At 38.3% G+C, this 21,397-nt stretch overlaps 1 protein-coding gene across 1 annotated transcript in view; it reads right to left on the bottom strand.

The window, feature by feature from the left end:
• plppr5a (phospholipid phosphatase related 5a) overlaps positions 1-20,179 on the bottom strand; it is a 37,111-nt gene extending 16,932 nt beyond the window's left edge. The window contains exons 1-3 of the mRNA XM_055202419.2: positions 19,735-20,179; positions 12,440-12,572; positions 7,146-7,396 (exon numbers count right to left, since the gene is read on the bottom strand). Coding sequence (XP_055058394.1) covers positions 7,146-7,396; positions 12,440-12,572; positions 19,735-19,938 — 588 coding nt within the window. The 5' untranslated portion in view covers positions 19,939-20,179. The remainder of the gene's footprint in view (positions 1-7,145; positions 7,397-12,439; positions 12,573-19,734) is intronic.
• Between the last annotated feature and the right edge of the window lie 1,218 nt (positions 20,180-21,397).

Genomic DNA, 21,397 nt, shown 5'->3' with positions numbered 1-21,397 from the left:
TTGCCGCTCGTTCTCACAGACTGCAACACAAGGTTACGGTAGGCGTGTTTGACCAGTCCCTTCGAACGCAACTCATCTTTGCCAAAGACCCTTATTTAGGGAAGCTCGCAAACTTGGCACAAAAACGCAAGGAATGAGGCCGTTTCATTTCAATGAACAGATTAAAATGCAATGCAGTCCTGTTAAGCGTAAACTGTAATCGACCATAGCAACTCACTGGACGCTTGCAAAGGTGTCACTGATGATTGCCTGAAAAGTTCGGCCGCAACAGGTGTCACTGATCATATTGATTGCCTGAGTTACGGTTCATGGTAAACACCGAAGGGTGATGTCTTCCTAACTAAAATATCTTGGTGTCTTCTCATCTAAACGAGTCACCACACGAAGGCTCTGTAAAACAAAGATATATTTTTTTTTACGGCATTATTCCTCCTGAAAGGCGATCGCGTCTCAACAGCACGGCATTAACGCGTGAGTAAGTTAACGTCAAAAAGACCCGAACGCAACTGTCTTAATTATCTGTGCGTGTTTGTTGTAAACAAATGGTGAAAAATGCATAAACGACAAAATGGTGTAAAATCATATGTGTCTGCCTAAGAAACAAGGTAAGGTCACTGCTTTACATAATTTTCCTGAATATGTCTATCCTATACAACCTTCCCGATATGTGCCTACCTGTTCCTACCAATTTAAGGGACATATTAAATGTTACCTACTATATTTGTCAGTTATTGCAGTCTTTGACCAAAATATACGGGATGTCTTATTTTAGTTGTTAATGTCACTGTTAACATCACTATGCAGCCTGCTCAATACTGACGATGGGCCACATTGGCATACTAACACGGGAATAAGCACGCAGTCGTAACGCTCAACTTGCATTTCTTGCGCAAATTGCGAGTGATTGTCTGGTTATGTCGGTCAAATGTACAATTATCAATGTTTCGTCCGACGACCGTCGGAAACGCTGTCACACAGTTGAAATCAATTGATTGCATTTCATAAGAATTGTGGCATTAAATGTACTGTCATTTTAATTTGGTGTGAGGTAAGTTATATCATTAAATTATTATTTTTTTATCATTATATCGCAGCCCGTGAGATTGCCGACACGAAAGTACTGGGAATGTGACAATTTATTTCTTCTATTTAATATAGCAATGCTGACATCGGCGGTATGCGCATCGAATAAAATCTGCTTCCGCCCGCGCGGTACTTTTACAATGCGTCTCATGCAATATTCAGTCATCGTCGCAAGGTTGTAGTGTGTTTTCACTAAATACGACAATAAATACGTCTAGTCCGAACACCGGAAGCGTTTGATATTTTGAGTATTCAATTCGGAGGTGTTTTTAGTTCACAGCAACTGTTTAAAACTGAGTGTCACTTTCAACCGGTCGATGTGCTTCCACTAAACTCTGGACAATAATGAAACGTAAATGGACCACAATATATATCTTTTTTCTTGGTGCTGAAACATGGTAATGGTATGGAGGAGATTGTATTTAAATAAATCGCGAAAATTTGCATATTACGTTTCTTGTTTTAGACTACAGTGAACGTCATGTCAGAACGTCCACCGCAGGCATCATTCTAAAAATAATGGTTAACATGGGTCCGATGCCCATTCTGACTAAAACAGCAAATGTTTATAATTTAATTTGAAAGTACTAACAAGTTCTACCTTCTGTTAAAATTTCATGAACATATCTGATAAAATGAGAAGTTATAAGCAAAAACATGTAAATAAGCAGCATTTCGGTCACACACATTCCATAGACATCCATATAACTTTCCTCTGATTTCTAATAATAAAAATATCATAACTTTCTCAATCTTCAACGGATTTTTCGTCTGCAAACCTCTTAAAACTTTGTTGCACATCACTGATACCTTAGCGGTCTGAAAATTACCTTGTAACGGGGAATGGAACTCTCTCTCATTGATTTTAAACCCAGCGTGCATTTTAACCACCCTAGTGCGAAGTCCACGCTACATGCATTACAAGTTCAGGTGCAACGAAGTCAAAGCATTACTCGTTTATTGAAAAGTTTCTTATGAGGCAAATCATGCTATGCATATTGGTGTTGCAACTGCAGGTTATGTAAGAATGGTATGTGACAACATGCGATTGACTTGTTTATCCATTAAAGTTTAACTTAATTATGCTGAACATTTTCAGAGACTTTAGGTGAAGTCTGACTCGCAGTATGGTCTAAAATATGTTCTCTAAAATTGTTTGAGGCTACCGTGTCAACACAATCACATCCCGTAAATGTTCTGGGATCGCTCCCGTAAAGAGAACCTAGTAAAATTGCCGAAAGATGCACGTTTAAAGTTCTCTGTGTGAAACGATGCGTGCTCACTATACGTGCTGCTAAAGCTGAGATCATTCACCTGCATGACAGAGCAGCGCATCACGCGCTCCTCATGATCTCATTTAAAATACGAGTTACGAATAACTGGTGAACTTCAAGGCGCTTAAAAGTCAAGCATGTGCAGGACTTTACATGTATCACATGTCTTTACGGGTTTTCGCAGTAAGCATGACTCCGAAAAATAATCGGCAGAATAAATGACCCAAAAGTCTAATGATTCCGGACAAATCCTGGAAGCATTTTCTGTGTAGTATTCATAATCTCTGCGTGAGAAGGGCAATTGATGGTGTCGGCTATCATTGATCGTGGTCTATTGACATAACCTGATCCCACACCTTCTAGTAGTTTCAGGATTTTAATAACACTCCAGTCAAGACACTAAGCATTCAATTGCGTATTGTTCGTTCACATTTAGTTCATACAGTTTAGATTAATTTACTTCCATATTTTCTAATCTTTCTAGTCTATAATTATTAATCTTAAAATTCAATAACCTTAATTTTTGTTTTATCAATTTCATGTTAATGTTATGATTCTGTTTTCCTAGGTAATTTTTTTTTCTCTGCCATCAATACACTTGAAATTTAAAGCCATAGCCAAAATCCCATCTTTTACTACATAAATACTTTGAAAAGTAATACACTTGAAATGCAACGTTTCATCAGTTTCTATAGCTTTAAGCTGCATAATGATCAAAGTACGATCCAGCAGATACTGGTGGTGGTGTAGGTTACTCAACCATGTCTCATTTCTCGCTAAACTTATCTGTGGCATAGCGCGCTTTATAGGAATATTGTCGCTTTCCATCACAGCCTCCGACATAGCATACGCAGCCTTTCTCACTATAGGGTATATTGTTGCCCCATTGCATGGCTCTCGTGACCTCCTTGCTGCGTGGCATATCATTGCCTGTATCCAGCATTCGCAGTCATACTGCTATACTGCAAATTGTTGATGTGTATCATGGCCTTCTCGCTAATCAGCATATGGTTACATTGTGTCATGGATATCACAACCGACTTATTACATTGCATATGGTGCCCCGCATCTATCCTCCGCAGCCTTTATTATGATTCAGCATATCGTTGCCCCGCATCATTGCCTTCGCGGTCTTCACGCTACATGGGAAGTCGTTGCCCCGTAACCGTCTTTGTTGCATACAGCATATCATTGCCCCGTATCTTGCCCTTTGCGTTCTTCGCACTAAATTGCAAAACGTTGCCCTGTAAGTGTTCTCCACGGCCTTCTCGCCTATCGGGGCTATCGATCGATGTGGCTTTACATATCGCTTATCGTGGTTTTACACATCACCTATCGGGGCTATCGATCGACGTGGCTTTACACATCGCCTATCGGGGCTGTCAATCGACGTGGCCTATCGTGGCTTTACACATTGCCTATCGAGGCTGTCGATCAAGTGGCCTATCGTGGCTTTACGTATTGCCTATCGGGGCTATCGATCGACGTGGCTTTACTTATCGCCTATCGTGGTTTTACACATCCCTTAACGGGGCTATCGATCGACGTGGCTTTACACATCGCCTATCGGGGCTATCAATCGACGTGGCTATCGTGGCTTTACACATTGCCTATCGAGGCTGTCGATCAAGTGGCCTATCGTGGCTTTACGTATCGCCTATCGGGGCTATCGATCGACGTGGCTTTACATATCGCCTATCGAGGCTATCGATCGACGTGGCCAATCGTGGCTTTACACATTGCCTATCGAGGCTGTCGATCAAGTGGCCTATCGTGGCTTTACGTATCGCCTATCGGGGCTATCGATCGACGTGGCTTCACATATCGCCTATCGAGGCTATCGATCGACGTGGCCAATCGTGGCTTTACACATTGCCTATCGGGGCTATCGATCGACGTGGCTTTACATATCGCCTATCATGGTTTTACACATCACCTAACGGGGCTATCGATCGACGTGGCTTTACTCATCGCCTATCGGGGCTATCAATCGACGTGGCCTATTGTGGCTTTACACATTGCCTATCGAGGCTGTCGATCAAGTGGCCTATCGTGGCTTTACGTATCGCCTATCGGGGCTATCGATCGACATGGCTTTACATATCGCCTATCGAGGCTATCGATCGACGTGGCCAATCGTGGCTTTACATATCGCCTATCGGGGCTATCGATCAACGTGGGTTTACATATCGCCTATCGTGGTTTTACACATCACCTATCGGGGCTATCAATCAACGTGGCCTATCGTGGCTTTACACATTGCCTATCGAGGCTATCAATCAACGTGGCCTATCGTGGCTTTACACATTGCATATCGAGGCTATCAATCAACGTGGCCTATCGTGGCTTTACACATTGCCTATCGAGGCTGTCGATCAAGTGGCCTATCGTGGCCAATCGTGGCTTTACATATCGGCTATCGGGGCTATTGATCGATGTGGCCTACCGTGGTGTTACACACCGCCTATCGGGGCTATCAATCAACGTGGCCTATCGTGGCTTTACACATTGCCTATCAGAGGCTGTCGATTGGCCTATCGTGGCCAATCGTGGCTTTATACATCGCCTATCGGGGCTATTGATCGACGTGGCTTTACACATCGCCTATCAGGGCTATCGATTGCTGTGGCATATTGTGGCTTTACATATCGCCTTTTTTTGATATACATCCACGTGGCTTTACACATCGCCTACCTGGGCTATCGATCGTTTTGGCCTATCGTGGCTTTACACATTGCCTATCGGGGCTATCTATCGTTGTGGCCTATCGTGGCTTTACATATCACCTATTGGGGCTACCTATCCATGTAAAGCCTACCGTGGCACTTTACAACGAAGCATATTGTAATTCTTATCCTATTCCTTTTGTGTGAATCAGATATTAAAGTGAATGCCTATGCCTATCGTGGCTTTATTTTTGGGGGGTTACAATAAATAGCTGTTGAAGCTTAAGAAGTCTGATTCCTTCTTAACACTTTCTTTTGTTTCAGGATTGACATCTCTTTGATATCCTAGCAATCAAGCCAGTTGATCTATTTCACTTTTGGGGGTAGGCTCCGCCCCTGCCTTCAACATCAGGCAGGATCTGCCGGACTACAGCTAGACCCGGACGAAAGGCGGGGCATATGCCAAAATCTTATGAGACTCAAGCATCTCTTTTATTTTGAGACTGATTCGAATTTCTGTCTTTTAATTTAACATGGAATAAATGTCATTCAAACGTTCACTTGCCTTCTGAGTCTTTATGGTAGAAATGGAAGCGTCAGCGTAAGTTCTACCAGGAAGACTCTAATACCACGTCATTCATTCATAAAATCGGCTTACCAATCACAGCTCAATGCCGACTATTTAAACGCTGAACTAACACTCTCTCCTGCTGCCCGTAGGTGTCGTAGCTGTAGTTCACCTCCATCCTCCCCACCACCACCAGGTTGTTCCCTGTTCTTTTGACCGGGGGTAGGCTCCGCCCCTGCCTTCAACATCAGGCAGGATCTGCCGGACTACAGCTAGACCCGGACGAAAGGCGGGGCATATGCCAAAATCTTATGAGACTCAAGCATCTCTTTTATTTTGAGACTGATTCGAATTTCTGTTTTTTAATTTAACATGGAATAAATGTCATTCAAACGTTCACTTGCCTTCTGAGTCTTTATGGTAGAACTGGTGTATAACTCACATGCTCTCATTGTAGGAGTGTTAGAAAATATCCTTTAATGCTCTCTCTGCAAATAGGATCATCCAGACTATCACACCATAAATCCATCTCAAATCTGACAGGAGTGTTACACCATATCATGCTGTACTGTACTGTATAGGCATGTCAGTTTGAATCAAATATTCAGTTGAACACACTGAATGTTGGCTGCCACAAGGCTGTTTTTGCTCATTCAACTTTTGCTTAAAAACAGTTCCTTCTAGCTGCAGCACACAGAATAAGCATCTCTTGTGTGCAGCAAATGTATGCAGACAATTATGTGTTAATGTGTATTATTAGGGTAACAACATCTCTCCACCCTATTCAGAGATTAAAGCTACACCACCTACACAATCTGTATCCAGATATATTATAGCACAGTTCAGCAACCCCAAAGCTGTACTTTAACACAAAGCTGTTATCACCTGGGTTTCCTGCAACAAGAAATGTGTCTTTCAACATTAAATCTACAGCAGGACAATCACAGCTAATCAGAAGACACGTTGTATTTAATGCAATCATGAGGATGGGATTTTGGACCAAAGAAACTGAAACTGTGTGTTTTTGCATTATCACCAGGGTGTAATAAGGATTAAAGGGGACAGAGAATGAAAAACCATTTTTACCTTGTCTTTGTTGAATAATGGTAGTCTACCCGCATTCACAAACATACAAAAAGTGCTAAACATGCTAAACATCTCAGTCTCATAGAAATTCCTCTTTTAGAAATGTCAGCCAGAAAACAGCCCAATCTGAAAAACTGATGCTTATGACATCACAGGCATCTAACTGCCCCTCCACTTTAAAATAATTGGCTACATTTTTTGAGTGGCTGCAAAGTCAGCCAATCAATAATGAGATTGCAAGTTAAGCCAGTAGGGGGAGCCAAATAGGTGCAAAACCACTTGTTTAAAATCCCCCACCCTAATATAACTATCTGAGAGAGGTTTTTAGGAAGCTTCTAAGGCATTACAGACCCAAACAAAAATTTTTTGGCTACATGTCACATCACAGAACAATGATAAATACCCCGTTCAATCATTCTATGTCACCTTTAAACTGGTTCTAATGTGCATTTCAGCATGTTTACTTACAGCAACATATACGGCAGCATATACACTGATAGCCGCCTCTTTAGATGGGAAGGACTTGCGTGCATGTAAGATCTCATCCTCATTCCCTGTGCAGGCTTCCCGTTGGTTGATGAAGCGCACAACCTGTTGGCATCCCAACGCAGTGTAGTTGGGTTTACACACCGTCAAGAAGTAGGGAGAAAGATTTCCTGTGACCACCTGCCCTGCATTGACAAAAATGTCTGTGGCGAAAAGGCCAAATGCGTACACACCTGTAAGAACACAGAGACATAAACATATGGTTAATAGAAAGTAACAGGACATTAAGCTCATATTGTTGTTTGAAAAAATGTTGATGTCTTTCTTTGTTCAGTCGAGAAGAAATTATGTTTTTTGAGGAAAACATTGCAGGATTTTTCTCATTTTAATGGACTTTAATAGAGCCCAACATTTAATACTTAACTCAACACTTTTAACAGTTTCAAAGGACTATAAACGATCCCAAACGAGGCATAAGGGTCTTATCTAGCAAAACGATTGTCATTTTTGACAATAAAAATAACAAATATACACTTTTAAAGCACAACTTCTCGTCTAGATCCGGTCGTGATGCACCAGCGTGACCTCACGCAATACGTCATGACGTCAATAGGTCACAGAGGACGAACGCGAAACTCCGCCCCAGTGTTTACAAGTGCGTTGAAAGAGGACCGTTCCTACATTGTTGTATGTCAAATGATACTAAATTAATGTCTTTGTGTCAGTTTGTTTACAATGGTCCGCAAATGTGCGTTTCATATATGTAACACGTGACCTCCCTACGTCACTACGCATTTACGTTAGGTGGCGCTGGACCGGACCTAGACGAAAAGTTGTGGTTTAAAAGTGTATATTTTTTATTTTTCTTGTCAAAAATGACAATCGTTTCGCCAGATAAGACCCCTATGCCCCGTCTGGGATCATCTATAGACCCTTGAAACTCCGCTGAAAAAAACCGCCAAGTGTTGAGTCAAGCACCAAATGTTGGGCTCTATCAAAGTCCATCAAAATGAGAAAAATCCTGCAATGTTTTCCTCAAAAAACATAATTTCTTATCGACTGAACAAAGAAAGACATCAACATTTTGGATAACATGGTGGTGAGTAAATTATCTGGATTTTTCTTTTAAGAAAATGGAATATTCCTTTAAGAGTTTAAATAACCTTTAAGAGTTATAAAACACTTCACTAAAGCATCAATTTAAAGATGACCTATACATGTTTGCTTATTAATAAATTAAACAAATCCCATGTTAAACAAATCCCATGTTAAAGCTCAAGTAATGCTGAACTATAACTGTATTAAAAACCTTAAAAAAACAGGAGTCCAGCTCTGGGTGAAATTATGTCTTTCTTCCGATTAAAATATTGGGCAAGAACAGGACTAAGACCTAAAGTATGCGTGGGCAGCTTTGTCACATTGCATGTTCTTTATGAGCAGAGATGCAGCAGACTGAAACTAGTTTACTACAAGCGTTGCTGCTGTCATTGTGCTCGCACAGCTCCTGTGTTGCAATGATAGTTCATTATGCTCCAGAGTACTCAATTTTCAACCAGACATGTAATGTTGTGCAGCTGAATGTAATGTTGTTAACCACTGAAAATGAGTGACATCACAGAAACTTTGCAAGGGTTTGTAACAAATGCGCTTGGATGCAAAGCTAAAAGGATAAACAACATTCCTACAGTGAATTTACCATGCTAAGAGGTTCTTAAAAACCTTTTCCCACTACCAAACCTTTTGTAAAATAGAAGTGCAATTTTAGGGAACAGCCACACAAAAACCATTAAGATACAAATGAAGAACACAAAGTGCAAAACACAAAGTGTGTATCTGGTAAATGTGCGTTTCTCGTAAATGAGCACTTTTATCAGACTCTTAGTGGATTCTTCCAACAAACCGCTATTTCCGAATTGTCTGATTTGAAGTGTAGGTGAAATTAAGCAGATTTTGCATCTGAGCTCAGCATATTTTTTAAGAGTGTAGATACAGAGAGTAATGTAGATCCTGTTAGAAAATATATATATATATATGTATAATAAAGAAAACAGGTCCAGGCTGAATTTATGATAGGTAAATGCTTAGGTTCTAACAAAGTTATGGTTATCTACGATATTCAGAATTGCATACACCACAACCAGAACATTAATTTGTTTTTCCCTGTTTTTGTAAGATACTGCATTATTTGTGTAATTTAAACATAACATTCCTTATGTTTCAATCTCTTTTAAATTCATGAAACAGATTAAACTGTGTAATTTTGGTGACAGTGCCACCAAGCAAAATTTTAAAAACAATTACTAATTCAAACAGTTCTTAAACACTCGCTTGCAATTGTTTAAATAAACAGGTAGACCTCTAAATCTACACCATTGGTTGGCTTAAAGTTCCTATGTCGAGCTGGTTCAAGCAGCTTACATTTACATTGCATTTATGCATTTGGCAGATGCTTTATCCTGAGTGATTTACAGTGCATTACCGTAAAATATATACATTTTATCAGTATGTGTGATGACCTTTGTCTCAATATCTCCCCAAGTGAGCTAATGGAACATGCAAACAAACAAAAAAACGCAGTGCCACAGTGTAAATAAAGTTAATAAATAAATAAAAGTTAACTTACTATATCAGAAAATCTAAATCTCTGGATAGTAAAGATTTTTTTACCATCTAAAGCTACGTTTACGCAACAATGTTTGTACTAAAAGGTGAAAAAGGTTTTTTTTTTGTGTTTGGGAAAAATTGTACGTGTGCACGACAACGTTGTCAAAACGATTAACATGGAAGCACAAAAAATGCTGTATAATGGATGCCAGTAGGCGGGGATGTCACTTACACTACCAAAGGCCCTGAAGTGAACTGACGAAGGAGTAGCTTGCGGAAAGACGCCTTCAAACAAACAACATGGCAAAAGCAGCTGGCAGATTGTGAAAGACGAATAATGAGATTGGTTTGTTACTTCAACTTTTTAGCAACGCGAACTAGTGATGGAAAGTCCGATTCATTTCCGCGAACCGGTTCTTTTCGGACAGTTCGTCTCATGGAACCGGTTCAAAAAGCCGATCCATCGGTTCCTGACTACGCATTTATTTTCTAACGAATTGTATCAATAAAACATTCAAATAAAGTCGTTTGTGTCAATGCACTGAAACATTAAAAAAAAGTTAATTTTGTGAACGCATAGCTGACTTATTGCCTTTCATTCACTTAAGTTAATAATGTTTCTGGTCACAGTTTCAATCGCGGATCATAAATGTCAGATGTTACTGACCAGTTTGACTAGCTTACAAAAGATTCCTAAAAGTTTGGCACCTACAGCACAAATTACAGACACTGGTGCACAATTGCGGATGTGTTCTACATATCCTAAGTATAAAGATTAAACTTGTCTTTTAAACTCATTTGGTTTTGCTTATACAACTAAAATATGATTTGCATGCACAATATTATTTAAATTTTTTTATAAAAATTCAGCTTTTTAATAAAACAAGCTTATCTCCGGTATCCTACGTTTCGGCTGTGCGTCATTAACCGGAAACTAAAGTTCGATTCAGTTTGATTTGTGAAACAGCTCGACCGTTTACTTCTTCAAAAGAATGATTCCTTCAAGAACTGAACATCACTAACACGAACAAAATCATGTAGTCTGCCATTGTTGTGTGTACATGTGAAAATGCGCATGCCAGTAGACCGAATAAGTAACACACATGCGCTTAACGTCATCGCTTTAACAGATTTGCATGGAAAACTTGTGCTGTGTCTGAAACCATTCACTCGTTCACTCCTTCAGTATTCCCTATATAGGGAATGCTATTTGAGTTCATGGTAAAAATGTGAACGAAAATGAGTGCATAATAGGCCTACCATGCATCAGAGAGCTGTCGCAGAGATTCATAATAAACCCTCACTAGGTAGAGGCGGCAAAAACGCGCTATTTGCGAGTAGTTGAACGCTTAAACATTTGAGTTTACTCGGTTTATTCGCGCGTGAAAGCCGCACGTTAAATTCTAGTAATTTTGAGACATTCACGTGGAAATTTGCGTCATGGTAGGGGCTTCTGCGACCCCGCTCGCTTCCTGTAATCGCGTCACTTCTAGAGCAAGTTCCTGATTGGTTAACGCGGCGCAAATATTCGCCAAAGTTCAGATTTTTTTAACTTGCGAGTTTCTCGCGGAAACCCTCAATTCACGTGTCCCGTGCCATGCCATTCGCGTGTACCGCACCACAGAATGGCTATTCGCGTCTTTGCATTGACTTAACAAGTAAATCCTTCGCGCTTGCCACCTCTTCCGCGGACAGTGACACTTGTTTTGCCTTATGGATTGTACTGTGAAACGGTAGTTTACTTTCTTACTGCTTGTCCCATTTGTCATGTTTATTTTATTATTTTATAATAAAGAGAACTGCTTGTCACATTTATTTACTATTATGTTTATTTATTATATTTAATAAAAAATATTTTTTAAATAAAATGCATTGTATTTATTTATTATTTATTAGCTTATTTTTAAAAAGTAGAAAATAACTGACAACAAGAACTAACAAAAGTGTATAAACCTAAATTTGTGGTGTTTACTCTCAGTATTCTTGAGCTGACTCAATAGTGAGTGAGTGTGCTTTGGATGTACCCTCAAAGTCAGAGTGCATTGTGGGTAAAATGTAGTGAACGAATATAGGGAATGAAGTTTTTCACTCAGGTTTCAGACACCACTATAAAATGGCGGACGACAAATATAGTGCACTACTGTATATATAAGAGATAGGGAGCAGTTTCTGACACAGCCTTCCAATGTTTGCTTTTTGGGACCCCAAAACACTGTTGTCGTTTAAACAAACTGCCAAAACGTTAATAACTTTCTTATTTTTGAGTGAAAGTGTTGCCGTGTAAATGGCGCCTAAGGATGAAACGTAGGAATTAGTCTCTAAAATAAAACACATTGGTTGAGCTTTATGTAAATATCGTAAGTGGTCACTTCCCTCTCAATGTGTACTGGAATTACAGCCCTGAGGACTAATATTTGGTTTAGTCTGAGCTCAGGCCAAGGAACATCCCATAACGTTTCTCCTTCATTTTCTCTCTGCAGAAGAAATATTATAAATAAATAAAGAGAAAGCCAAGAGCACATCTTCTGCCCTTCACACACAAAAAACTGCAAACTCCTGTACGTGGATCTAAATCTAAGATGTTGTTTGCTTTCTGCTGCAGGCACAAATTCAAAAGCAAGAAAGGAAAGAGTCTTTCCTAATTAGTGTGTATCCGGTCGGTGAGGACACACCGAGAAAGCGAAAAGTCCTTCGGACCAGAGGGTTGAGGTAACAACAGTCCCCCATCACAATGATCTTCTCTCTGTTGTCTAGATCTTCAGAGACATACTGCAGCAAGAAGAGCACGGACTCTGTAACTGTAATCTGAGGACAAAACAGCACCAAATGTCAAAGAACTATTCATCTTTTATTTCAGTTATAGACTCTGTCTCTATCGCATCTACTTTGCCTTTTCCTTGATCTTTACTTACGCTTTACAAAATGTGACCTCGAATAAAGCTAAAATCTAATTTTCTGGACTCGGAAATGAAATCTGGAAACGGGTTATGTTTCGATTATTTGCAACATGGGAACAAGCATAAAGACCAATTCATCAACACAATAGAAATGATTAGAGGTCTGATTTTGTACAGGCCGGGTGCCAGCTCCCAGCAAGGTCCTGAACTTGATTTTGGAGAATTATGCCAAACTGGCAGGAAGCATCAGGGTCAAAGGAAGCATGAAAAAACACACTGGTAGTTAGTATTGAATGTGTCTGAAAGAATCAAGCTGTGAAAGGCTATGAGAAGTTTTTCAAACTTGTATTGTGCTGAGACATCCAAAAATCACATTGTTCATCATGCATAGCATCTATATTAGTTTGAATTATGTATGAAAGATGACAATTGTTTCTTATGTTTGTATTTCCATATTACATCATTCAATTTACATCTAATGACAACTGTGCCCTGAAAATTACAGGATTTCTTGAAAAGGGGCAACTCCTCAGTTTGAAGCTTTTCCCTATTGCCCCTCAACAAGACCAGTTATTCTGCCTCCTGACATTTTTAATTACTTGGAATATTAAATGTTTGTCACGTAACAACAAACTAATTAGTTCACAGCAAGAGTAAAGCTATAAAGCCTTGTTCTCCAAAGCACAGCAGCCAGACCCGGGGAAGCAGATTTTGGCACCCTCAATTCAATACTTGAATTCCTGTGAGTCAAGTGAACTTGCAAATTCATTGCAATGCTTCTTATGAACTTACAAATACTCAATTAACCTTTTTTTAACCCAACCTCAATTAACCTCAACATACTGTAAATCTCTGTGTAGATTAAATCTATATGCTAAACACAAACTCTATTAATTAAAACACAATGCTTGTGAATGTAAAAGTTAGAATCTTCAATCTGAATGTTGCCTAAATCTTTCTGTAAGATAACACAGTGGAAAAGGGCCTATTTGTCAATTCTTTACATGCATCCACATCAGAAAGCTTAGTTTACATATCAATAAACAAGACAACTTCTCATGGTTGCTACAGAAAAAAATGGTATTCATATTTCTTCACAAATGCATTTTGTAGCTGAAATGGTTTGACATGGACTGACATGAGTTAGCGTTCACTTCTAATAGAAATCAAGTGTCCTGGCCCATAAATGTCAAATGGCTACAGCATAAAAAGTGAGACTGTTTCTCTTAGTGTCATATAGGCCATCCAAGGATTCTGTAATTCATATTTTATCTGTTTTTGAATTCATATTTCATAGTAAGTACATGAGAGACAGCCTAAAGCGAAAATCCTGCACATACGCCTTCTGCTTTCAACTCCAGATGGTCCAGAATCAAACGACCCTCACGCCTTCTTTATCAAATGCATAAAAATTTGAACTTCTACATCATAACCATGCTTTGGACAATAGCGTCTGCTAAATGACTTAATGTAAATGTAAATGGTATAGAAGCAGCTAATCCTGGTTGTAAAAAAAACTGTAAACTTATTTCTGAAATCTGAAATGTTGTCTCAGGGTCAACATAATGACATCAACCTAGGGCTGGGCGATTTGGAAAAACATTAAATCTAGATTTTTTCACAATTCTCAAATTTTTTACACTGAAAAAATGAACTTTTTGGTGTAGTAATATAAATTAGATTAACTCTCATAATTTCTACATAATAATATTAACATTTATTGAGAACTAGATTTTCTTAAGTAAAATTATGATAAATATACAATTAATTCATGTAGAAAATGAACTGTGTGGGAATAGCAAGTCGTATTAGATATTTTCTTGTATTATTTAACTGTTTTATAGTCACTGCACATAGTCCTAAAATAATTTAGCAGATTTAAGTAAAAAATCTGAGTTAATTTAACTTAAGAGTATTAAATTCATTAAACTAAAACATTCAAGTAAAATTAACTTAAATTTATTTGCACATCTTGTAAGGAATACCAGCAATCTTTGCACCTCAATATTTTTATTTTTTAAGCTTTATCACAGAATAAGAACGGATAAGAACTTTAACTTTTATTATTAATAAATTAATTTTTTGTAAATTATAATTTTGTGAACTCACCATTCAGATGATCTATATTAAAAAAAATAACAAACCATAAAAACGGTTTATTTAATATTTTTAGGACAGCAATGCTTCAATTTTCACAAAAAAAAACTAATAGACTTTACCTAAATGATTAAAATAAATCTAACTTCTAAAAAAATAATGATGTAACATATGTTTTTCATGCATTATTAAGTAGATTTTATTTGATTTTAGTAGGTAAGTTGTACTTAAAAAAGCAGTAAATTTTACTTAAAAAAAGTTCATGCAAATTGTCACGAAGATTTTTTTAAGTAAATTTTACAAGTTGTTTTTTTCAGTGTACTGGTCAACTTAAAACATATCTACAACAATACTGCAGTAATATTCTCTTTCCAATAACATTATTTAATAAGATGCAAGAACATCTGGTTAAAGAAGCTAAAGTTATAGTCTAAGTCAGTGGTTCTCAAACTTTTTCAGCGTGCGGCCCCCCTTGTGTACGGCACATTCCTTTGCGGCCCCTCCAAAGAAAATTTATGGCAAAAAACTGTTCTAAAACTCAATTTTAATTAAACAAAACATATTGAATTATACAAAGTATTGCTGTTGGTCAGTATACTTTTATAATTTTAGGTTTAATTGCACAGAATTCATGATAAATTAATTATTTTATAAAATGTCATAAAACTGGGGCCCCCCTGGCACCATCCCGCAGCCCCCCTGGGGGCCCCGGACCCCAGTTTGAGAACCACTGGTCTAAGTGCACTAAAGGATAGTTATCAACATGGTATAAATATAAATTCACTTTTTTAAATATCTATGCAGAAGTTATGCATGGTTTAGAAATATAATGGTAGTGTTAATGTGAAAAACCTATCTTCAGGCATTTTTATAATGTTTTGTTGTATTTGTTTTGTAGTACACAGTCATAATCTCACATCACATGTTCACAATTCAACTATTATTTCTCTTTGAACTATTCATAACATTCTCATATGATTTGTTTTAAATGATTTTTCATTCATAATTTTGTCAATAATTTGGATAATGTGCATACAGTACTTATATAAAGTATGTTTCTGGTCTTACTGGCCACCACAGAGCATACAGCAGGGAAAACAAGTATTTGACACATCAGCATTTCCATCCGTAAGGGGATTTCCAAGTGGGCCACCGCCACAAAACCTCCACCAGATGTAGCCAAATATTGAATTCATACAAAAAAATCAGAACATTTATGTATACATGTTGAGTCATAATAAATAAAGTGAAATGACACAGGGAATAAGATATAAACAAACTTTATTTAATACTTTGTAGAAAAGCCTTTGTTGGTGATTACAGCTTCTAGACGTCTCTTGTATGGAGAGACCAGTCGTCTGCATTGCTCAGGAGTGTTTCTGGCCCATTCTTCCACACAAATGCTCTTTAAATCTTGAAGGTTCCTTGGGCCTCTTTGATGAACTTTGATCTTCAGTTCTCTCCACAGATTTTCTATGGGATTTAGGTTAGGTGATTGACTAGGCCATCCAGGCAACTTGATTTTCTTTCTTTGAAACCACTTCATTGTTTCCTTGGCCTTGTGTTTGGGACCATTGTCTTGCTGAAATGTCTACCCTTTTTTCATTTTCAGCTTTCTGGTAGATGGCAGCAGATTTTTATCCAGAATGTCCTGGTACATTTCTCCATTCATCCTGCCTTCAATAATATGTAGTCTGCCAGTACCCCTTGCTAAAAACCAGCCCCAAACCATGATGCTTCCACCCTAAACTTAATTGTTGGTATGGTGTTCTCTTGGGGTGGTGGGCAGTGCCATTTCTTTTCCAAACATGGTGTGTAGAATGAATGCCAAAAAGTTCAATTAACCAGGGCCCGGTTACCCGATAACGTTCACTCTTAGCGCGCTAAGAAGACTCAAAAAGATATATCTTACCAAAGTTGTTTATGTTCCTAAGTGTGTTCCCTGAAGTGTCTCGTAGGAAGCTTCTTAACACGCTGCCTCTAAGTTCGACGTAACAATGTCGCTGTCCCAAGTGAAGGTGCTGAATTATTTACGATCGATCACTCAGGGATCGATTTTCCACTTCACGCGAAAGTGCAATACGACGTTAAGAAAGACAACACGCTCTAAACAAATGGAACATTACTCAAATTATTCCAGTAATATTTATTTTAACATAGTATAAGTTATCCGTAAAAATATAGACTATTAATTAAATTATCAAATTGTCAGTAATACGGGTAGATAAACTTCGCTAATCATCCACCCTCCTTATCCCATTGTCCACTTGTGCCGCTTCTTGACATGGGTTTAACGTTTTTATACTAATGGTAAGGTACTTAACAATCAGAATTACTTGGCAAGCAGCTGTAGTACTTCTGTTTAATGCGGTATTGCTTGCCATTAATGTTTTCAATAAAAAACAACCTATCTCCAATAAACAGAGAGAGTTAGACAGAGAATATGGTCTGAGAAGATCTAGCAGCTCCATAATGAGTTGTCTTGGGAGGCGAATTTTTTTATTTAGCCACGTCAGGCAAATTGTCAAAAGGTTTTAAGTTTTACCGAATAAAAAAAATTGGCATGGACTAAACAGTTACGGGGTTACCGGTGTTGTGTGGAAGTCTGTTCCCCCTATGTTTCCCTTTAGTGTTTTTATAGCGTTTTTATCACATTATACGTTTATTCTTTATATACATTGAAAGTTTTAATGGCTACTGAGATGTGTGTGTGTGTGCATTTATGTTTAAAAGATATAAAACTATCAAATAAGAAATATTTAATAAATTGTATAATAGAATACATGATATTATTGCTTTTAGTATAACAAATTCAAATCTTTCTAAATAAATTATAAATGTAAACGCTATAAACATAGAGGGAACAGACTTCGATGGGGAACAAACTTCAACACCGGCGCCGTCTTTGATTCATTCTGATACCAAATAAAGTCAACTGCATTAATAGCCCTGTATCCATTGCAAACATATTTTATTATAAGTCTTAAAATGTCCATAACATAAAATCATTGTCAGCATACCATAGTACTGCGCTTTGCTGATTTCTAAAGACTGCGGTGATAGCGTTTTGCACTCAAACAACGCTAAGAGAGAGCTTACGAATGGTCCAGACCAACCTTATGAAAGTGTGACTTACAGAAGATATACTTAGCGTACGAACGTTTTGGGAATCGTGCCATAGAGTTAAGAGAGAGGTTAAGGAATAGGTTAAGAACTTAGCGATAAGAACGTTTTGGGGAACCGGGCCCATACTATAGTCTCCCAATAATCCACGGGCTTCTATAAATGCTCTTTTGCAAACTTTAACTGCCTCTACATGCTTTTTGTTCAGCAATGGAGTATTGCTTGGTGAGCGTGCATGGATGCCATGGATGCATTGCTTATAGTTTTCTTTGGAACAACAGTACCTGCTGATGCAAGGTCTTCCTGAAGTCCTGCCTGAGTGGTTCTTGGCTCTCCTGATTATTCTTTGGACTCCTCGGACAGGGATCTTACGTGGAGCACCTGATCGTGGCCTGTTTATGGTGAAGTGATGCTCTTTCCATTTCCAGATAATGGCCCCCACCGTGCTTACAGGAACATTCAGCATTCTGGAGTACATCTATCTTAAGAGAGTTCTTTGCTTTTACCCATCATGAAGTCTTTCCAGTGTGCCTCCTGGGCAATGAGAAGCCTTTATAGGCCATCAATTAGGACTAAAGCAGCTGATATCAATTAGTACTTATAGGGGGCAGGGTTTGTCTCTCAATACTGACAGATTTCAGGTGATCTCCTGGCTTTCTGTGCCATTTTGCACCTTGTTCTCTTCATGTGTTCAATACTTATTCCCTCTGTTATTTCACTTCATTTATTATGACTCAACTTGTATACTTAAATGTTCTGATTTCTTTGTATGAATTCAATATTTGGCTTGTCAATAGCCCACTTAGAAATCCCCTAACTGATAAAAATGTTGATGTGCCAAATAGTTATTTTCCTCGCTGTAACTCAAACATAACAGTCAAAGTTTGCTTTTACTCAAAAAATTATGCTTTTAGCAAATGGGTGACAAATGAAGATCATAGTCATCTGTAGAGTGAACTTGTGTGGCCTTAATATAAGAGTATTTTAAGATCGATTTGGTAAATCCATAGGATTTCTTATGAGAGAGGAGAGCAGGGAGGCTCTGTGGTGATCCTTGTGCACTTTAATTGATCCTCGGAGCTGCCAATATCTTGCTCATCATAAATTCTCTCTTAATATACTGGAGGGGCAGAAGTCCAGAGCCAACAAGTGACTTTTCAAAGAAAAGCCTGAATCCAGCAGTCACTGTGGCCAAACCCAGTCAGCATGCATTAAACTCATGGTACCCTGGAGATACACACTTGTGAGAGAAAACAAGTTCAAAAAGAAATATGAAACGAGCCTTGGTTGATTCTACAGTTGGTGAGAAAACCAGTTTACTTATAGGCAACACTAACTAAAAGGTCCCAATTCCACAATGGATAAATCCTCTATTAAATTATTCCAATGGTAAAATCTTCAATAGATTTAAAGATCACAATGAATGAGAGATGATGTACTAATGGGGCACACAACTTTATATATTTATGATACTTAATCGCTAATGTGTAACATTCTTTTCCTAACCCAAACTTTGCAGGCAACTGACTGCTTCAATGAGGACAAACACTTCTTCGGGTGTGTTTACAATAGACTGCACAACCTATTGCTATTATATTTATAACATTTAGGTATTTACCAGACATTTCATCCAAAGTGACATACACACAGCATTCAACCTATACATTTATATCTGTCTGCGTGTGTGTTGGGATTCGAACCCATGACCTTTGCGTTGCTAATGCAATGCTCCACCAACTGAGCTACAAAACACTGTATATAGGTTTCTGAATGTCTTAAAAGGATCTATAGTAAAACATGCACACAGCATCGACAGGCAATAAGTCCTTTAACCTTAAACACACACTCACCACAAGTGCTGGGACCCCTGCGACCACCGCGTACAGAATCGCTGGTGGGAGCGTACTCGATTCCTCTGGTCCGAGATAGGGCTTCGCATATGCATGATCATGACAGAAAAAGCCCTGCACGTGCACGTTGAAAGTATCGGTATACTCAAAGTAATATGCCAGCATGACAGTACCTGCCATGATCACCAGCTGAAAGTAAAGCATCGTGGTTGAGGGTGAAATAAATCAGATGTAAAAATCCTGTGAAAGAATTGAAAGGTCTTCGGACGGCTCCTACGATACACCTGGCATGGTCTGCCGTTGTTTCGCGATCACCCTTCATGAAATCTACCCTTCCAGTAAGAGTGGCACATTCTGTCATTTACAGAGCTCGCTGTAGTCCATCAGAATGAATTGGGTAAGGGCACGCGCAGCATGGGATGCCACTGTCGCACGCGCTGTAGGCGTGCCTCACTTTAACATGTGATAGGATGCTTGCAATGAACTATACAGCCGAAGGGTTTTATTGTATTTTAAAGCCTGTTTAAACGTATTAAAGACTTATTATGAATCTCATAGGACTTAAAAGCAAAAGCAAGTTCCTCCATATTAAGTCATTTATTAATTATTCTAAAGTAACACCATATTAAAAATATGTTTCAAACTAAAATAATAAAAATGAAGGAAAAATTGCATTCGTGGCATTTTGCAATCCTATGGTTTGTGAATTAAAACGCACAAGTAAATAATTTAAATATTTTTGACGGAGCGCAAAAAAGTGGACGAGACAGGAGCTGTGCGTTGCTGCCCTCTTGTGAAAATATATCATTAGTGGAAAATCAAGTGCCCGTATGGGTATGTCTTTTAAATGCAAATGAGCTGATCTCTGCACTAAATGACAGTGCCATAGGTGTATAGTGCAGAATAAGAGTCGGTATTATAATAAGATCCCCTTCTGACATCATAAGGGGAGACAAATTCTAATTACCTATTTTTCCACATGCTTGCAGAGAATGGTTTACCAAAATTGGTTGTTGTTGTTTTTTTTTAAACATTTTTTAGGTTGATAGAAGCAGGGGACCCAATTGTAGCACTTAAACATGGAAAAAGTCAGATTTTCATGATATGTCCCCTTTAAATAAGAAAGTTGGTTTTAGTGCATTAGGACAGGCATGTTGAATATACTGTATTTAAAACGTTTGCTTTTGCGTTATTCACGCCGCTAGGTATCAGGCCAGGATGCAAAGGAGCATAAAGTGCACTCAGTGACATCCATGTTACAAATTCATTCTTATACCCCATATAGAGGTCAAACCCTTGAGAAACTGCAGAGCTGAAATTCTGCTTACGGTAATTATTAAATTCAGTCAAACTATTATAAAGTATAGTAAAAGGATTAAAATAAATAATATATCATGAATACATTATTCATCAAAATAATAGCATAGACAAAAATTGCTCATCAGTAGAAAAAGACAAAAGTTACTTTCTTAAATATACTCTTTTAACACCATGCCAGCTAATTCCACCACAACATAAGTTAACTTTTGTCTTGACACATCTAGTCACTTAAGAAATGCTGACACCTAGGCCGGTTTCACAGACAAGACTTAGCTAAAGCCAGGATCTAGGCCTTAGTTAAATTAAGACGTTTAAGCATTTTTTAATATACATGGCTTAGAAA

The sequence above is a fragment of the Misgurnus anguillicaudatus genome, chromosome 2, assembly GCF_027580225.2.
Source record: "Misgurnus anguillicaudatus chromosome 2, ASM2758022v2, whole genome shotgun sequence".
NCBI classification, from domain to species: Eukaryota; Metazoa; Chordata; class Actinopteri; order Cypriniformes; family Cobitidae; genus Misgurnus; species Misgurnus anguillicaudatus.
Note: the sequence above shows the minus strand (reverse complement) of the source record. Positions and strands in the feature narration are given on the sequence as shown.